The sequence below is a fragment of the Oratosquilla oratoria genome, chromosome 8 (assembly GCF_046742065.1).
Source record: "Oratosquilla oratoria isolate Oo_2021 chromosome 8, ASM4674206v1, whole genome shotgun sequence".
Taxonomy (NCBI): domain Eukaryota; kingdom Metazoa; phylum Arthropoda; class Malacostraca; order Stomatopoda; family Squillidae; genus Oratosquilla; species Oratosquilla oratoria.
In genome coordinates this window covers 19,351,252-19,369,396 of record NC_134784.1, presented here as the reverse complement: position 1 = coordinate 19,369,396, position 18,145 = coordinate 19,351,252, and the positions used below count along the sequence as shown (strand labels likewise).

The 18,145-nt window shown below is 39.2% G+C and overlaps 1 protein-coding gene across 1 annotated transcript in view; it reads left to right on the top strand.

Moving 5' to 3' along the window:
- The window catches only part of LOC143027321 (uncharacterized), a 34,042-nt gene that overhangs the window by 2,824 nt on the left and 13,073 nt on the right, over positions 1-18,145 (top strand). Inside the window, exons 2-7 of the mRNA XM_076188593.1 lie at positions 4,536-4,626; positions 10,840-11,164; positions 12,492-12,517; positions 12,666-12,689; positions 13,430-13,563; positions 14,297-14,370. Coding sequence (XP_076044708.1) covers positions 4,536-4,626; positions 10,840-11,164; positions 12,492-12,517; positions 12,666-12,689; positions 13,430-13,563; positions 14,297-14,370 — 674 coding nt within the window. The remainder of the gene's footprint in view (positions 1-4,535; positions 4,627-10,839; positions 11,165-12,491; positions 12,518-12,665; positions 12,690-13,429; positions 13,564-14,296; positions 14,371-18,145) is intronic.

Genomic DNA, 18,145 nt, shown 5'->3' with positions numbered 1-18,145 from the left:
ATCACTAACCTACGCTTTTGTAGTACAACAGGCGAAGTGGAGTTCTGGAGGATGGGCTATGTTCCAGTGTTGGGGTCATACTGAGGCGCCTATTTGGTCTCTGATTACGGTCAGAATAGGAGTCTCTTTGCTTTGATGAGCAAATCAGCTGAACTGCTTGACTTGAATCTTCGAATGAAGTAGTTACCACCTGGGCTGATACCGCACGGTTCGTGGCTGTCTCCCACAGTGACAAGGTTGTTGTGGGGCAGGAAAGTTGAACGAATTTTTATAACTGTGTTTTATAAATGTGCCTTACATGTGACCAACGTCGACTGACTCGCCGATCATCAGCCAGAACCAGTTGAAGTTCGCCCCCACTTTGGCGCGAACATGGCGTGTGGTTCTTTACAGAAACGAATTTCTATAATTAAGATTTAAATAATTCATATAATACAACAATATAACATACCAACACTTTATATACATTGATCATATATGCTATATATACGTGGCGCGTGTGTATGTGGTCACGGTCACAAGGTATCGAGTGCGTATAATCTCCTGCGACTCCTGAGATTTTTAGTTTATAAACTCAACGCTTAGTCTTCCCTCGCTGAGGTCTGTGTTGGAAGTGCCAGGAGAGGGCAAATCTTTGCATCAATGTGTTTATCATTCAAACGTAGAGCTCTTAGTGACTATGAGTTTGCAATCTGTTCCCGTCAAACCCATCAAAACCGCCGAGCGGATGGCCAGAGTGGTGCGAACGAGACACAAGCACTTCGACTTAGACCCATGGTAAACTTCCGGCGTGCCTTCTATGTGGACGCCTGGAACATCCCCTCTCTTCCAGGGCAACCAACTGCCCTTTTTATTTGCAAAAATCAGGAGGATCTGGATGGGTACAATGATCTTGTCGAACATGAGGAGGAGGATCTAGATGGGTATGAATGAGTACAGTGATCTTCTGGGACATGAGGAGGCCGTGCAGCGGTGAGCAGTTGTACTTGACTGACTCCACGAACAGTAAGCTCTCCCTCCTTTGGATGGTGTTCGGATGACTTTGAGTTAGGTTAGTGAGGATATAATTAGATTTAGATGTGGGAAGCGGCTGGCACCTACAGTATCAGCACGGAGTTGTTGAAAGCTGGTGGTCATGATCTGTGAATTGCATGGAGTACTTTCTGCCGTTTATCGTCCTGGTGGAATTCCTTTTGACTGGAAAAGGGGACTAATTATCCTTATCTAGGATAGGAAAGAGGACTGGCAGCATTACAGAAATTACTGCATTATGACATAATTTAGTGTGCTGGCCAAGGTGATTGTTTATCTCTTGTTAGCATATGTTTGCTTCCGTTAACTAAAGATTCAGATATCTGAACAATCTGAAATAAGAATCGATACGAACAAAATATCAGATCCTAACCTTCGGAAAATTATTGGGTTTCACTGGGATATCGCTCTAAGATATAACAGACACCTTTGAGGATATAGAATATGATTTATTGAATACTAGTAGAAAATCCTCGGGGAAAGTAGAAAGTACAGTAAGAAATATGGAAAGAAAATACTCCAGTATCATAAGTGACCTAATGAAGAGAATTAAACAAAGCAACACGTGGAAGTATGGAATAAAGAGAATTTAATTAAATTGAAAATTCTTATCAACAAAGGATAGAAATTAGAGAAGAGGAGATGCATTAAACATATCGATGAATTTATTAGGAAAGTTAAAGTATTAAATAGACCGAGCGCAGCATAGCTTTGGAGAAACGGCACGTAATTCCTCTGGAAGAAAGAAGTGGAGATATTATCAAATACAGAGACAGAATGGCAAAAAAAAAAAAAAAAAAAAAAACTTTGCCACAATTGAATTAGTAAATTCATCTGTGGGCGTTAGTACTATACCAAAATTTACAAACGAAAAAAATGGCGTTTGCTCTAAATTGTGTAAATAGAAGACAAGCACTTAGGGAATTTTGTATGTCAATAGTTCTTCTCAAAGACGCGACGAAAGGTTCATTGCAGATTAGCTAATCCATGTGCTCGGAATACGTCAGTTAAACGTTCTTGAATCATGCCACTATGACAATGACTACATAACGAGAAAGTAGACATGGAAAAGCTATCGGTAGATGGGTTTATAAAATTATATAAAATATTTTCCAAGATTCTTGAAAGATGTACCAAGTAAAGTTTTAGATGAAAACTAGCAAATAGAAAAACCAGGTTCTGGAAACAAATACTTCACTATAGATAATTTGCAGGCACTGAATCAACTAATCTAGAAAACAACAACATACGAGTACAATTAAGTTCTGTATTTAGCTTTTGTAAATCACTAAGAGACCTTTGACTCGATAGAATAAAAAGTAATACCAAACTCTATACGGAAATAGTACGCAAACAAAAACATTACTATAATTCTCTTTAACATTTATGCGAAAGACACGGCTGTAGTTAAGGTACATAAAGACACAGAAAACATAAATTTAGAGAAAATACTATGGTAAAGCGATAAAGATTCTACCAAGCTATTTGCAGCTTCCCAGTAAGATATTTTTAGAGTTGAATTACTAAAGGAAAATTTTGAACATTAACGGAAAATACTATAATCACCTTAGGTTTGCGGATGACATTATAAAAAAAAAAAAAAAAAAAAAAAAATTCCATGGTACTCATGGTGATCTCAGCAAGAAAAGACTCAATGTGGGTTTAAAGGTGAATACAAATAAAATCAAAATAATATTCAACTCCAAAAATAAGAATAAAGCAATTATGATTGATGTTGAAATCCTTGAAAAAGTTTAAGAGTACAATCACTTAAGCCATAAGCTAAAATTGATTAAAGGTCATGAACACAAAATAAAAAGCTGTACTATAATTTGCTTGAAAATGCTTGGTAAACATGGAAGCATTACGAGAGACCCTCTATCTCTGTCTTAAATGCAAAAGCATTCTATAATCCCAGCTATAATCCACGAATGCGAGACTTGAAATTGACGAAGGCGATGAAGACAAAGCTACGAAGTGCAAAGGAGAGAATGGAAAAATCAATCCTGGGAAATTTGCTGAAAGACAAGAAGAAGGCAACTTACGTGAGTGAACAGACTAGGGAAAAAATTGTAGAGGCGATAAAAGAGAGGGTGTGGAATTGGGTACGGAGGTTGTATAAAAAGACTGATAGTGGGTGGGATGTGGCAACTGTGCCTCTGACTAGACTTTACACCGCGAAATGGGAAATATGGAAGATGGAGACCAAAGTAACTGGAGAGACGAAATAGAAAAACTTGCAGGAGTGCAGTGACAGTAAGGTGCAGTCGCGTGATTCACGGAATGATTTGCAAGAGGCCTTAGTTCATCAATGGATTCGAAATGGCTGATTTATTGACTGATTGATGGTATGACTGTCAAATCAAGGACATCTCCATGAGACCTAGTTCTCTTGCCAACATATCTAGCGGACGTCACACCCGGTTATATGGGCACATGGTAAGTACGCTTTACTGATGCTGAACACACTCAGGGTTATCTCCTCAAGATATTACCCTCAGTGGAGACCACGGGGACGGCCGTAGAATTCATGCCTGGAGCGAGTCCACTGATTCTGCCGAGGTCTGTTTGGGAAGGGTCATCTTGCTCCGTGGAAGCCGTGGGGAATGCCCTCGGCAGATGACGTAACCAATCCGCTCCACGGCATACGTTTCCCATTAGTGATGATAACCTCATTTCGGACCTTCCTCATAGAGATGGTCCTTTCTTTATATAGCACCTGTTGTTCACGATAACCCGGGTGGCTCAGTAGAGATGAAAGTTCTGTGCTGGTCCATGTAGCGCACTCTGTTATATAAGGTCTTGCTAGGGATATTATTCATGATGGACTTGATAAGGTATGGCAGGCAATCTCTTCTACTTTTCGTAAAAAGACTAGGGCTGGTTTCTTGAACGAGTTTGTTAATCTATATACATCCATACATATTATATATGTATATATATATATATATAAATATATATATTTTTATATATATATATATATATATATCTTTTTATATATAAATATATATATATATATATATATTTATTTATATATTTATTGGGACAAATAGCTTGGTAGATTCCAAAAGGTCATTAATCACTCATTACCTGTGAGTTCACAAAGAACTAAGGTCTTTTCTGAATCCGGCTTTAAAAGTATTGATAAATTCATATTTCCTTATTTTAATTTTGGGTCTGTGGTATCTATTGCATCTCTTCCAGAGGTTTGATTAGTATCTATTGCATTTTTGTCACCTCTTTCAAAGGTTCAGTTCCTTGGCGTGTGACTCTTGGAAGGACACGTTTGTGCATAAACAAATATATTTTGATAGCACATAATAGCTTACTAAACTATTTTTACGACTATAGTTACTTGTTCCAGCTGCAACCATGCGATTTTATTCAGGCGAGGAAAAGCCCCTCCACAGCAACAGGTTAAGGGTTTTTCGGAGACTTTGTTGTGTATGTGATATCTTCGAAGGCTTGGTTGTGTTATTCATTCATGGACTAACGGGTTGCAGGTATGAGCTGTATCGACCCGCGGACGGGGCATGGGGAGCTCCGCAGCCTGATGGCGACTGGAACGGGATGATAGGAATGGTGAAAAGAAATGTAAGTGTTATTAGAATTAGTTACCAAGTGTGTAACTAGGAATAGTGAAAAGAATAAGGCCCCTTTCACACTAGACAAATAGTGACCGTCACTAGTGTTATTAGAATTAGTTACCGAGTGTCTAACTAGGAATTGTGAAAAGAATTATGCCCCTTTCACACTAGACAACTAGTGACCGTCACTAGTGTTGTTAGAATTAGTTACCGAGTGTCTAACTAGGAATGGTGAAAAGAATAAGGCCCCTTTCACATTAGACAACTAGTGACCGTCATTAGTGGCGGTCACTAGTTGCCTAGTGTGAAAGTCTCGGGCAACTGCAAGTAACCAGTGACTGTCACCGAGTTGTGGAATCCTTTCTCATCATCTCTTTAATCGAAAGAATGGCATCAATGGAAGAGGTGCTTCTGTTGGCTTTGCTGGTCAAGAAAAAGAGACGGTTGGTGACGGCAACTGACAGTGACGGTCACTTGTTATCAGAGCGGGCAACAGCCATAGCCTGTTGCGCAACCGGGCAACCGCAGTGACGTAGTATGAAAGGCTCAATTTATGATAATGGTGTGCAACTAGTGACGGTCACTAGTTGCCTAGTGTGAAAGGGCCCTAAGTGTTATTTGAACTAGTTACCAAGTGCCTACTAACTTTTAATCCTCGTTTATAAGAAGGATTCGACAAAGATTAAGTTCATAACAACGTCGAGACTGTACAAATTCACACCAGGCTTAATGACCGTCTTATGAGTCGATAGCCTTAAAAAGAAGAAGAAGAAGAAGAAAAAAAAAAGGGGACTAAGGGTAGCTGAACTAAGAAAATTGTGACTTTTTGGTTTGGATAGTCTTGGTGAATAGATTTTTTTTTCTATATAATACTCTGTTTTCCATACAAAATTCTTTTACAAATTTACTTTACATCTGTAACACATTTCTGGTATTTCCCGTTTTCTTTTCTTATTTCTTGCTTTGTTTTTCAAAATTGTTGAATATACATTTATTCATGTTTATTAACTTGATCTTAATGACTTAGTTTTATCTTAGTTGATAACATATTTCATAAATTTAATATTTAGCTTTCACTTATAACTGCTTAATTGTTTTGGATAATAGTATGGTTGTTATTCAGCAATGTTTCCTTGTGTTTGTTATTTAGGTTCTTTCAAAAGGAGAAGTATTATGACTCAATATTCTGGTGGCAAAATCGGAAGCGTACTAGCCTCGCTTTCTCTTACTTGTGGGTTCGAATCCCACACGCCCTCCCGATTCCTATCAATCACTGTTACCTGCCCCAACAGTCCCTCAAGCGCACAGGGTAAAGATAACTGATGGAGGGAGGTCTTTCTTTTTAGATAACTATTTTGGGTTTAAGTGCTCTTCATTTTTAAAAAAAAAAAAAAAATATATATATATATATATATATATACATATATATATATATATATATATATATATACATATATATATATATATATATATATATATATATATATATATATACATATATATATATTTAGGGCGCAGATTCTCACTAATACACACGGAGTTAAACACGACAGCATTTTGGCACTGGTTAATCTTCTTACTAAGATTTTCAATTTTCCCCACAGTAGGTCTCATTTCAGGAGCGTGGGCAAATACAAGCCTTCCATAGTCTTCCATATTTAATTAACGTTTCGACTTCAGGGAGTCATCTTCAGAATAGTTACAAGAGAAAAGTCACAATTTTCAAAGCTACATGATTCACAATTAAACAACACCACCTCCAATACCACCAGGCTTTAATCGATAGGAAGACAATCGTGGATAACACTAGGATAGTTGCACACTGTGCCAAAATTAAGGAACTAAAAATGCTTGAAGCCATCCACATTAGGGAGAGAGCTCCAATTATTAATATTCAATGTAATATGATTTCTGCCATCCCGCTATTTAATTCTTCCACGAGATTTGGAGCCCAACAACAGCAACACCCACCTCCTTCCTCTCCCCCTCCCCCTCCCCCTCCTACACCTCACCAACCCCCACATGACCAGCGTGGTGACCCAGCGAGAAGACCTACCTTACCTGACTTCCCCCCTCTCCCTCCTCCTCCTCCCCCTCCCCCTCCCCCTCCCCCTTCCCCTCCAAGACGTAGTGCCCGGCTACGTAGAGGGTCACGAACCATGCACCGTTCCCAAGCGGCCCATATTTAAACCCATGTTGTCTGTACACCATTGTCAATTGTGAATCATGTAGCTTTGAAAATTGTGACTTTTCTCTTGTAACTATTCTGAAGATGACTCCCTGAAGTCGAAACGTTAATTAAATATGGAAGAATTTGGAAGGCTTGTATTTGCCCACCCTCCTGAAATGAGACCTACTGTGAGGAAAATTGAAAATCTCAGTAAAAAGATTAACCAGTGCCAAAATGCTGTCGTGTTTAACTCCGTGTGTGTGTGTGTGTATATATATATATATATATATATATATATATATATATAAATATATATATATATGTATATATATATATATATACCAAGGTTTGTCCTCATCACAAGCAAAGCAGCCAAAGTCAAAAGGCATGATCCACTCCCTCCCACTTCATATCCACCCACTCCACTTCCATACACCACCCGTCCATCCTCCTTTTCTTGGTTCCTCATAGATGACGGATCATCCCTGCATCTCACCCATTGTTCTGAGTCAGAAGCAATACAGTACAACACAGAATATCTACAGCAAGGCCACTTCATTTAATCGGCGACCTCTCTCTCCTACCCTCATACATACATACATACATACATACATACATACATACATACATACATACATACATACATACATACATACATACATACATACATACATACATACATACATACATATACCAAGGCTTTTTCCCCCTTACAAGGGGGGTAGCCAAAAAGAAAAAGGCATAAAGTCATTCCCACCCATTCCATCCCTGAATACACTCCACACCCCTCCACCCTCCCTCTTATCTTAGCACCTCCTGAATGACGGGTCATCCCTGCACCTTGTCCACTGCCCTGGGTCAGAAGCAGTGTCGCAAGACACAGCACATCCACAGCAAAGCCGCTTCATTAAATCGGCGACCCCCCCTCTCCGTCCCCCCATTGCATAAAATGAGAGGACGGGGAGAAATCCCTTCGGGCTGCGTCAAATTTTGCTCACACATACTACCTCACCCCCCATCCCCCCGCCCATTCCACCTCATGCAATCACAACATCATCCATATACAACCATTCTCCATTCACCCCTGTCTTCTGTCCTCTCCCGTCCTTCCTCAACAGACATTCCCCTCTTTCCCAAAGCCCCCTTCACCCCATCCATACACCTCATCCTAGGACGTCCCCTCATGTTCACTCCCTCCACATCTGCCTTCCACACCTCTTTTACTAGTCTTTCTTCACTCATTCTTTCCATGTGTCCAAACCATCCTAATATTCTTTCATCAACCCTATCTCCCAGCTCCTTTTCCACCCCTGTTCTCCTCCTCACCTCCTCATTCCTCACTCTATCTAGCCTAGTAACCTCATCTCAAACACATTCAAACACCTTCTCTCTTCTTCTCTTATGTTCCATGTTTCTGCCCCATACAGTGCTGGTGGCACAATCACTCCTTCATACAGTCTCCTCTTAGCATCCATTCCCAAATGTCTATTCCTCATTACACTCTTTAATCCACCAAGGCATTTACTCGCTTCTCTCAATCTACATTCTACCTCCACTTTCACTCCACCTTTCCCTGCCACATTTGTACCCAAGCATCTAAAACTATCCACTTCCTCCAGTCGCTCTCCCTTAATGCTCACCTCCAGCCCACCGCCACTTTCACCCCTTGTACATCTCATCACCCCACCCCTACCCACATTCATCCTTAGTTATCCTCTATCAGGAATAAGAAGAATAAAAAACATGGAGAAATCCCTTCGGGCATAACCACTCTCTAACCCCACCCAACTCCCACCCACTCCCTTCTATGCATCACATCATCATCCATATACAAACATTCTCCACTCACTCCTATCTTTTGTCTTCTTCCTTCCTTTCTCAACAGACATCCCCCTCTTTCTGAAAGCCTCTTTTACCCCATCCATCCATCTCATCCTCGGTCCCCATCTTTTCACTCCTTCCACCTCTGTCTTCCACACACCTTTTACTAGTCTTTCTTCACCCATTCTTTCTATGTATCCAAACCATCCTAATACTCTTTAATCAACCCTATCTCCCAACTCCTTTTCCACCCACAATCTCCTCCTCACCACATTGTTTCTCACTCTGTCCAGCCTAATAAACCCCTACCATACTTGTGAGACATTTCATCTCAAACACATTTAAATTTTTCCTCTCTTATGTTCCATGTTTCTGCCCCATGCAGTGATATTGGCACAATCATCCCTTCATACAAGTTCCTGTTAGCATCCATTCCCAAATTATTGCGGCCTATTCCTTACCTCTGTCTTATGTGCTTGGGCAGTTAGGTCAGGTAACAGGTTACTGGTAGCTATTGGGATCAAACTGTGTACATGTAAGTGCGAGGCGAGTTTGAAGCTGAGTGCCTTCTGATGTCACATTTAGATTCAGTCCTTTTAGCTCAGCGATTCCCAAACTATGGGTCGCGACCTAAACATTGGTCGCGAGTCCTTGCTAGAAAAAAAATATATAATAATAATAATTTCAATCAAAAGCTTTCCTACACTTACGCATAAAACCAAACTAAACTAAACTAAATTGCTTTTTGATACTTGGGTCGCCACATCTTCACCAGACCTGGATTTGGGTCGCGGCCAAAAAAAGTTTGGGAGCCACTGTTTTAGCTCAAACACTACACGTGAAATATCCTAAACTAAACACTCTATCTCAAATGCTTTTATTGAAAAACCCAGACACTGCATGGCTTATGCCAACTCAAAACATCGAGCTGACACACAGATCTTCACACTCAAAACTGATCGTCCATCCTCATGCCTCAACACTCAGACACCGATTTATACATTTAATGTACACTCATATTCTCACAGCTATGGTCTATCGCTCGTACAGACCATTTATTTTATATTATTTATCTATTTGTTTGTAATTATTTGTCAGTTTGTTTATTATTTGCTTGATTTTCATTTGTTATTATTTATCTCTCAATTTATTATATATTATTTACTATTTACCTGTTTGTTTATTATATAACTATACCTATGCATTTGTTTATTTTATTCATTATTATTTATATTAATATCACTTTCATTTTAGACACTGCTTCTGACCCAGGGCGGTGGGCAGGGTGCAGGGATGACCCGTCATCCAGGAGGTGCTCAGATGAGAGGAAGGGTGGGAGGGGTGTGGAGTGTATTTAGGGATGAAATGGGTGGGAGTGTTTTTGTGCCTTTCCCTTTTTGGCTACCTCCCTTGGAAGGGGGAAAAAGCCTTGGTATATGTATGTATGTACTTTCATTTTATTTATTTCATCTTATTTAATTTTATTTTATTTATCATTATTATATATTTTTTCACACCCGACCTAGTTATGGACCAAAAGGTCTCCTGTCGGTATGCTTCGCCTTTGTAATCCTTTGTAATCCTTACTCACCGTGTTTTTCTTCTTTATTTGATCAAGTGTAGTTTATCTTAACGATTACTGCACAATTTTTGTATTGGAATGGCGCCTCGTCCATATGGCATCTCATTCATATGTCAAAGATAAAATTTACTAATTAATATGACGTAAGTGGAGTAGGAAACACTGGAGTCTTAGTCTGAGTTTATTCCTGACTAGTTTCGTAGGTAAGCTTTTTCAAAGGAAAAAACATACCTGCGAAACTAGTCAGGAATAAGTAAGTGGAGTAGGAAACACAAGTCTTAGTCTGAGTTTATTTCTGATAAGTTTGACTTCCTTTGAAAAAGCATACCTGCGAAACTAGTCAGGAATAAAATCAGACTAAGACTCCTGTGTTTCCTACTCCACTTACGTCAATACTAGTTAATATCTTAAGTTTACTCTAGAATCTTATTGGTCTTTACTTTGTGCGCTTAAACCCACTATCGGAAAAATAATAACAGAAGTACAGGAGATCCGTATATTTCGACTACTATCTGTAGTTGAAGAGGACTACAGATAGAAGTCGAAGTATACGGAGCTCCTGTACTTCTGATACTATTTCTCCGATAGTGGGTTTTAGTGTACATTTACAAATATGTTATAATATTACGGTCTTCACTTTATTTCAGGAGGCGGATCTTGCACTTGGCCCCTTCGGGTTGACATACTCGAGGTCTCAGGTTGTTGAGTTTTCGCAGCCCATCCTAATCGACTACTACCGGATTCTGGTCAAGCGAGGTCAACCTGAGACAGACCCTTGGGGTTTCTTCCAGCCACTGGGGTATTATGTCTGGACCGGTACCTTGGCTTCCCTATTCATCGTGACTCTCTTTACCATCATCGGTGTCTTGGTCCTTGAGAGAAAGGTGCTTGGCTTTTCAAGAGCGGAGAAGAACAAGGCGATGACCTGCTTCAGGATATTCTGGGATCAGTTCTCTGTTCTCATTCAGCAAAGTAATTTCTGTGTTTATCAAACTTAAACCCACTCTCGGAGAAAGATAAGCTGAGATACAGAGTAAACCGTGTATTTCGACCATTAGCTGTGATCCTCTTCAGCAGTTAATGCTGATGAGGACCACAGCTAGTGGTTGAAATATACGGCTTACTCTGTATCTCGGCTTATCTTTCTCCGAGAGTGGGTTTAAGTTTTATTTCATTCATGTGCTACGGCATCTACGTTACTTGATTTTGTGTTTATGTTTATGCTCATCAACAACAAAATAATTGCTGTGTTTGTTTATGCTCATCAACAGATAACATTCATACTTCTTTACTTAGTAACTACAAAAAAATTCTCTATGCCGATTACTAATTGATTCTCCAACAGATCGTAATGTTTAGATCTCCATAGGTAATCGTAGAGATTGCGTGAGATATCACAGACATTTTTGGTTTTCGTTATGGGGAATCGAACAGCGAGACTGGCCGGTAGTGGGATCTCCTAGAAGGAATTGACAGACTGAGGGGGTTACCAACTATCACACTGGGGTATTATTACCGGCTATCACACTGGGCTATTTTTCCTCCAATCTCCAATTAATCGGCGGTACTGCCCAAGATAAAAGGGAGGGAAGAGAGTGGAGGGGAGTGGAGTGTGATAGGCATGGAATGGGTGAGAGTGGTTTTTATGCCTTTTTTTTTGGCTACCTCCCTTATAAGGGGTAAAAAGCCTTTGGTATATGATGATATGATGATGACTGCCCAACTGCTCACCCCCAGAAAAAAAAATCACGTTAAAATCACCAAGGTCAACTATTTTTTCCTCAATATAAAAACACATATAATTTGATATGCTGGACGAAAACTATTACCTACTACATATGAGATGCCTTTCCGAGAACTGCGGGCTGTAGATCAGTTACAACAATCGGAGGAAAAAATATCCCAGTGGGATAACGCTTTTAGCCGAAAACAGACTACCGAAACACTACTGACGAACTGACAGAATCCGACGTAAGGTGCTTCTGAGGGATTGATGAGCTTCGAGGAACGGACTTTATGGGGAATACACGGAATTCTGAGTAAAGCTCTCGCGACAGAATAGGCCTAACGAGCTAGTGACGTAAAAATCCTTTACTCGTGAAAAGCTTTATGGGAATGGGAACGAGTCGCAGCGGCAATTGGCCAGCTACTGTGACCTAACAGCCATCTGTATGGTATGGTATATATACTGTAGTATGGTATGGTATGGTATGGTATGGTATGGTGTGGTATGGTATGATATGGGATGGTATATCATGATATGGTATGGTATGGTATAGTATGGTATGGTATGGTATAGTATGGTATGATATAACATATGTTATGGTATGTTATTGTATGGTATGGTATAGTATGGTATAACATGATATGTTATGGTATGGTATTATGTTATGGTATAGTAAGGTAATATATGGTATACTATGGTAATATATGGTATGATATGGTATAGTACGATATATGGTGTATGGTATAGTATGGTATAGCATGGTGTAGTATGGTATGGTAAGGTATGGTGTGGTATGGTACGGTATGGTTTGTGTTATGTTATGTTATGGTATGGTATGGTATGGTATGGTATGGTATGGTATGGTATGGTATGGTATGGTATGGTATGGTATGTTATGGTATAGTATCATGTCGACTTTAGTATAACTTATTTTTGATGTTTGGAGTCAGTTTTTTGGCTCGCTGTTGCAATTTTTCCAATATGTCAATGTCTTTAATGAAATTCGGTGACCGTACGGAAATACTCGTATATTCCAAATGTGGGCAAACTAATGATTTATATAGCTTGTTAATGACATATGGACTTTTAAAATCAAAAGATCGCGCAATCAGTCCTAGAATCTTATTTGCCTTCTCTGAGGCGCAAATACAATGCTTAGATGATTTGAGATCATCACAGATAATTACGCCGAGATCATTCTCACTATCCAGTTTTGTTAACGAATTTCCAAATAACTTGCAATCGTATTTATTGTTATTTTTAACTATGTGCATATCCTTACATTTACTTGTGTTAAATCTTATTTGCCACTTTTCAGACAATTGCTGTAGTTTATCTAAATCTTCTTGAATGTCTAATTGGTTTAAGTGATTATTTGCCATTCCGTATATTTCTGTATAATTAGCAAATTTGGAGACATTATATTTCAGTCATGGTATAGTATGTTTTGGTATGATATGGTGTATTGTGGTATGGTATGGTATGGTATGGTATGGTATGGTATGGTATAGTATAGTATGTTATGGTATGATATGGAACGGCATGGTATGGTACGGCATGGTATGGTATGTTACGGTATGATATGGTATGATAAGATATGGTTTGGTATGGTATGTTATGGTATGGCGTGCTGTGGTATGGTATGGTATGGTATGGTATGCTATGGTATGATATGACATGTGGTGGCATGGTATGTATGGTATGGCGTGTGGTGGTATGGTATGGTATGATATGATATGGTATGGTATAATATGATATGGTTTGGTATGGTATATGGTTTGGTATGGTATGATATGGTATGGTATATATGATATGGTATGGTATGATATGGTATGGTATAGTATGATATGGTATGGTATGGTATGGTATGGTATGGTATGGTATGGTATGGTATGGTATGGTATGGTATGGTATGGTATGGTATGGTATGGTATGGTATGGTATGGTATGGTATAGTATGCTATGATCTATTTCTCAATGTCAAGATCGTCGTGTCCACACAGACCTTGGCTGAAGTTGGAATGACCATTGACAGCTGAAGTTGGGTAAGGAAGAGGAATTTGGAGTATAAGTAATTTGGTCGAGTTTGCGGAGGACACGGTGACCGTAGGCCCCTCTACGGTGTTCGTAATTGGTTCTGAACTAAAGGGGCATTTAGACGGTCAAACGGTTTGACAAACCCGGTTTGTCAAACAAGTGTTTGAGGTGATGTTTGACCGTGTGAATAGGGTATTTGGTTGTCAAACACGTTCGACAAACGTGTTTGACGACCAAATACCCCATTCACACGGTCAAACATCACTTCAAACACTTGTCTGACAAACCGGGTTTGTCAAAGTGTTTGACAATGTAAATGGCCCTTAACATCGTCTTTGCAGGTTGGAGGTGAAGTCTCATTATTCCAGCCTGAAGGCGAAAGTATTAGATGATAGGTCTACAAGTACAGAGACGTGTGGGTTTATTCTTCGTAATGTCATTTGTCATATTCTTCTAGAACATTCATTTATTTATTTTTTATTTTTTTGAACAGTGAATTCAATTATCATACGGAAAGACTTACGTTGGGTGGAGATCGCTTGGTAGATGTTTTCAATATTTCAAGAAAGTAAATAACATCAGATCTGAGAGACATTTTACACCAGAAAGTAACTAAACGAATCAAAACAGAGTTTATACAGTTTGGATGTAAGTTTAACCCAGAAGTAAGTAGAGAGTTTCGCCAATCGTCTAGTCAAAGAATGTAACAGATTTCCCTTTTATAACACGTAATACAGATTACAATTCAGGTTTCAGAAGAAGGAAATATAAACTGATATGCTGTAATGGCCTCTATATCTTCTTCATTGTTTACTTTCTTCCGTATGCATGTCATTTTATGCACATACTTAATCTGTTATATTCTTTTCTGTAATATATTTCATTGTATAGACTAGAAGTTCTCTTGCTGGCAAGCTCTAGCATTGTGATGGTTTTTAATTCACTATCATAAACAAAATATTCGATTTAGAACATATATTCTAACATATAACAATATCAACTTTAATCAGTGCTATAAATTCGCTTAATTACCCATTATGTATATTATTATTTTATTGAAATCTAAGTAATGTATAACATGTAAACGGTGAATGAACAGTTTCGTCACGGACAATTGCCTCCTGGACAATTGCAGCCCGGACAATTGGGTCCTGGACAATTGCAGCCCTGACAATTGCGTACCAGAATAATTACGTACCAGATAATTGCGTAACCGGATAATTGCAAAAATTATAGGGAATAAAGGGTTTCAATACTCAAAACACTGAAATCAGATTTAAATATTTGATGATTTCCCTGTAAATGACATTGTCAAAGTATTCGTTGATTTGTCTGACGATTATGATATCCCACCATGAACCTAACTTCTGACAATACTTGTACATTATTCTGTCGACAATCAAACTACTTTGTCCAATTATGCTACATCCCATTGATAAGAAAGAGATTAACAAGGGATTAACAGATTAACTTTTATAACAGATCGAGAGTAATCCAGCCAAAATGATAAAAGAGAGAGACAGAGAGAGAGAGAGAGAGAGAGAGAGAGAGAGAGAGAGAGAGAGAGAGAGAGAGAGAGAGAGAGAGAGAGAGAGAGAGAGAGAGAGAAATTTTGTGTGTCAGTACCTTTTTTGTACTCAGGGATTTTTGGTTGTTTGTTTTGGTTTAATCTAGATTATTTTGTTGCGCTCTTTGATACACCTTTCGTAGAGAAAAGGGTAACAAAATACGTTTTATCTAAATAAGCACTAGATACTCTCTTCCTGATTGCTGTTTCCTTCAGAACATATGTCAAACATAACCGAAACTTATGCGAATGCAATTGCAATTTATATAAATATGTGGCCTTACTATAAATAAGAAAGACACAAGGTGGCAGAAATAAATCAAAACACTCGCAAATTATACAGCCACAGACCAGATAGAACAACTCTTAGTCTAAGCCAACACAACTGGTTCGAACGGGTTATGTCAAGACTCGCTAACAGATTGGAGTGCAGCGCAGTACAGGCAGAAGATTTATAAGCCACATTTTCTATGAATATTTACCCCACAGTGTGAAGAATGACATAAACTAGCGCGTTTGTCTATATTCTATTCATGAAAAAGAACACATTTGATTCAAATACCATAACTATAGCTCAAATAGTAGATACAGATAATATATACAAAGGAACAGGTGCGAAAATACAATTTACAAGATAAAGTAGGCAATCGACAAACTCGTATATGTTGCCGAGTATGCACAACCCAGACAATAGTAAACTGTAAATCTATTGCGCATACTAGTAATACAATGTGCACAAATAGAAAGCTCAGTCAAGAACAATAATGACTTTGATGTAATATTCATCAAACATCAGTTTGTGGTTCACGACATGATATATGTGAAAATAGTCGAAAGAAGTGACGATACATAACTGTTATATACCAAGCAAGTATTAATTAATTTTGCATCACAAGTTCTAGTGCAAACGTACATCTACACACACAGACATATATCTACACACACGCGGGTGCACACGTATACACACACACGCACGCACACACACACACACACACACACACACACGGCCCGGCGGATTGGTAAGGCACTGGCCTCACAAGCCGGAGAACCGGGGTTCGATTCACAGACCTACCCACACATCGTCAAACAAGGAGCTCTGCGCTCACTGCCGCACGGTGGTGTCTGTCTCGAAAAGAGGCTGCAGCAGATCCGAGGTGAACACACACACACACACACACACACACACACACACACACACACACACACACACACACACACACACACACACACACACACACACACACACACACACACACACACACACACACACACACACTCGTGGCGCAATGGTAGATTTTCCGGGTTCGAATCCCACCCATGGCTGAAATAATTTCAGTATCGCTGCGCTGCGAGTCAGTACCCCAGCTCTCGTGGGTGGGGAGTTGGGTGTGTGTGTGCGTGTACTTCAATGATACATAAACTATTGGAATTAGTCAAATGCAAGAAGAGACCTTCATTGAGCTATACAATAGGAGATGAAACACTCACAAAGAAAAAAAAATAATAAAAGGATCAAGGAGTTTCGAGTAAGGATTGTCTGCAGATGAAAATATATATAGAAAAAAGGGAGACATATATACTATTAACTAACATGAAAATCTCATTTGCATTTGCGTGTTCCAGTGATGTAGTGGAAAGAGGATTTAACCCAAAGGACGAGAAATAGAATGATTTCTTAATCTGACGAACAAGATGTGTAAATAAAAGTTTCCGTGATTATCCACACAAGAGCGAAGAAACAGATGGTGTGAAATTGTCTTGAAAACGAAAAAAAAAGCGAAAAAACGAAAGAATAGACAAAGTGGATTTGTTAGAATTCGATAACAGATCCTCAAATGGACATAGTAAATAACTACAAAAGACAGACGGATGGATGTTAAGAAAATTATATTCATATTGAAATGCTACTTAAAAAGATGAAATGATATAGAAAATATATTACGAGAGTAAAAATAATTCGAGAGGGAAAAGATAATTGATTTACTGTAAAGTTTGATCAATGGAGATATAGAGATGGACCCTAAGGGTACAGCTCAAGTATTACAATTAGGCAAAGACGATTAGATTCACACACTCACACACACACACACACACACACACACACACACACACACACACACACACACACACACACACACACACACACACACACACACACACACACACACACACACACACACACACACACACACACACACACACACACACACACACACACACACACACACACACACACAGCTCTCTTCCGGGAGGGAGATAGCTGTCGATCACGAGTTCAACACTCCAAGACCATGGTGAATCTCACACACACACACACACACACACACACACACACACACACACACACACACACACACACACACACACACACACACACACACACACACACACACACACACACACACACACACAGACACACACACACACACACAGACACACACACACACACACACACACACACACACACACACACACACACACACACACACACACACACACACACACACACACACACACACACACACACACACACACACACACACACACACACACACACACACACACAATTAATTGCCCTATGCTACTAAGTCTCTTGTGTCACGACAGAGCCCAATTTACCATC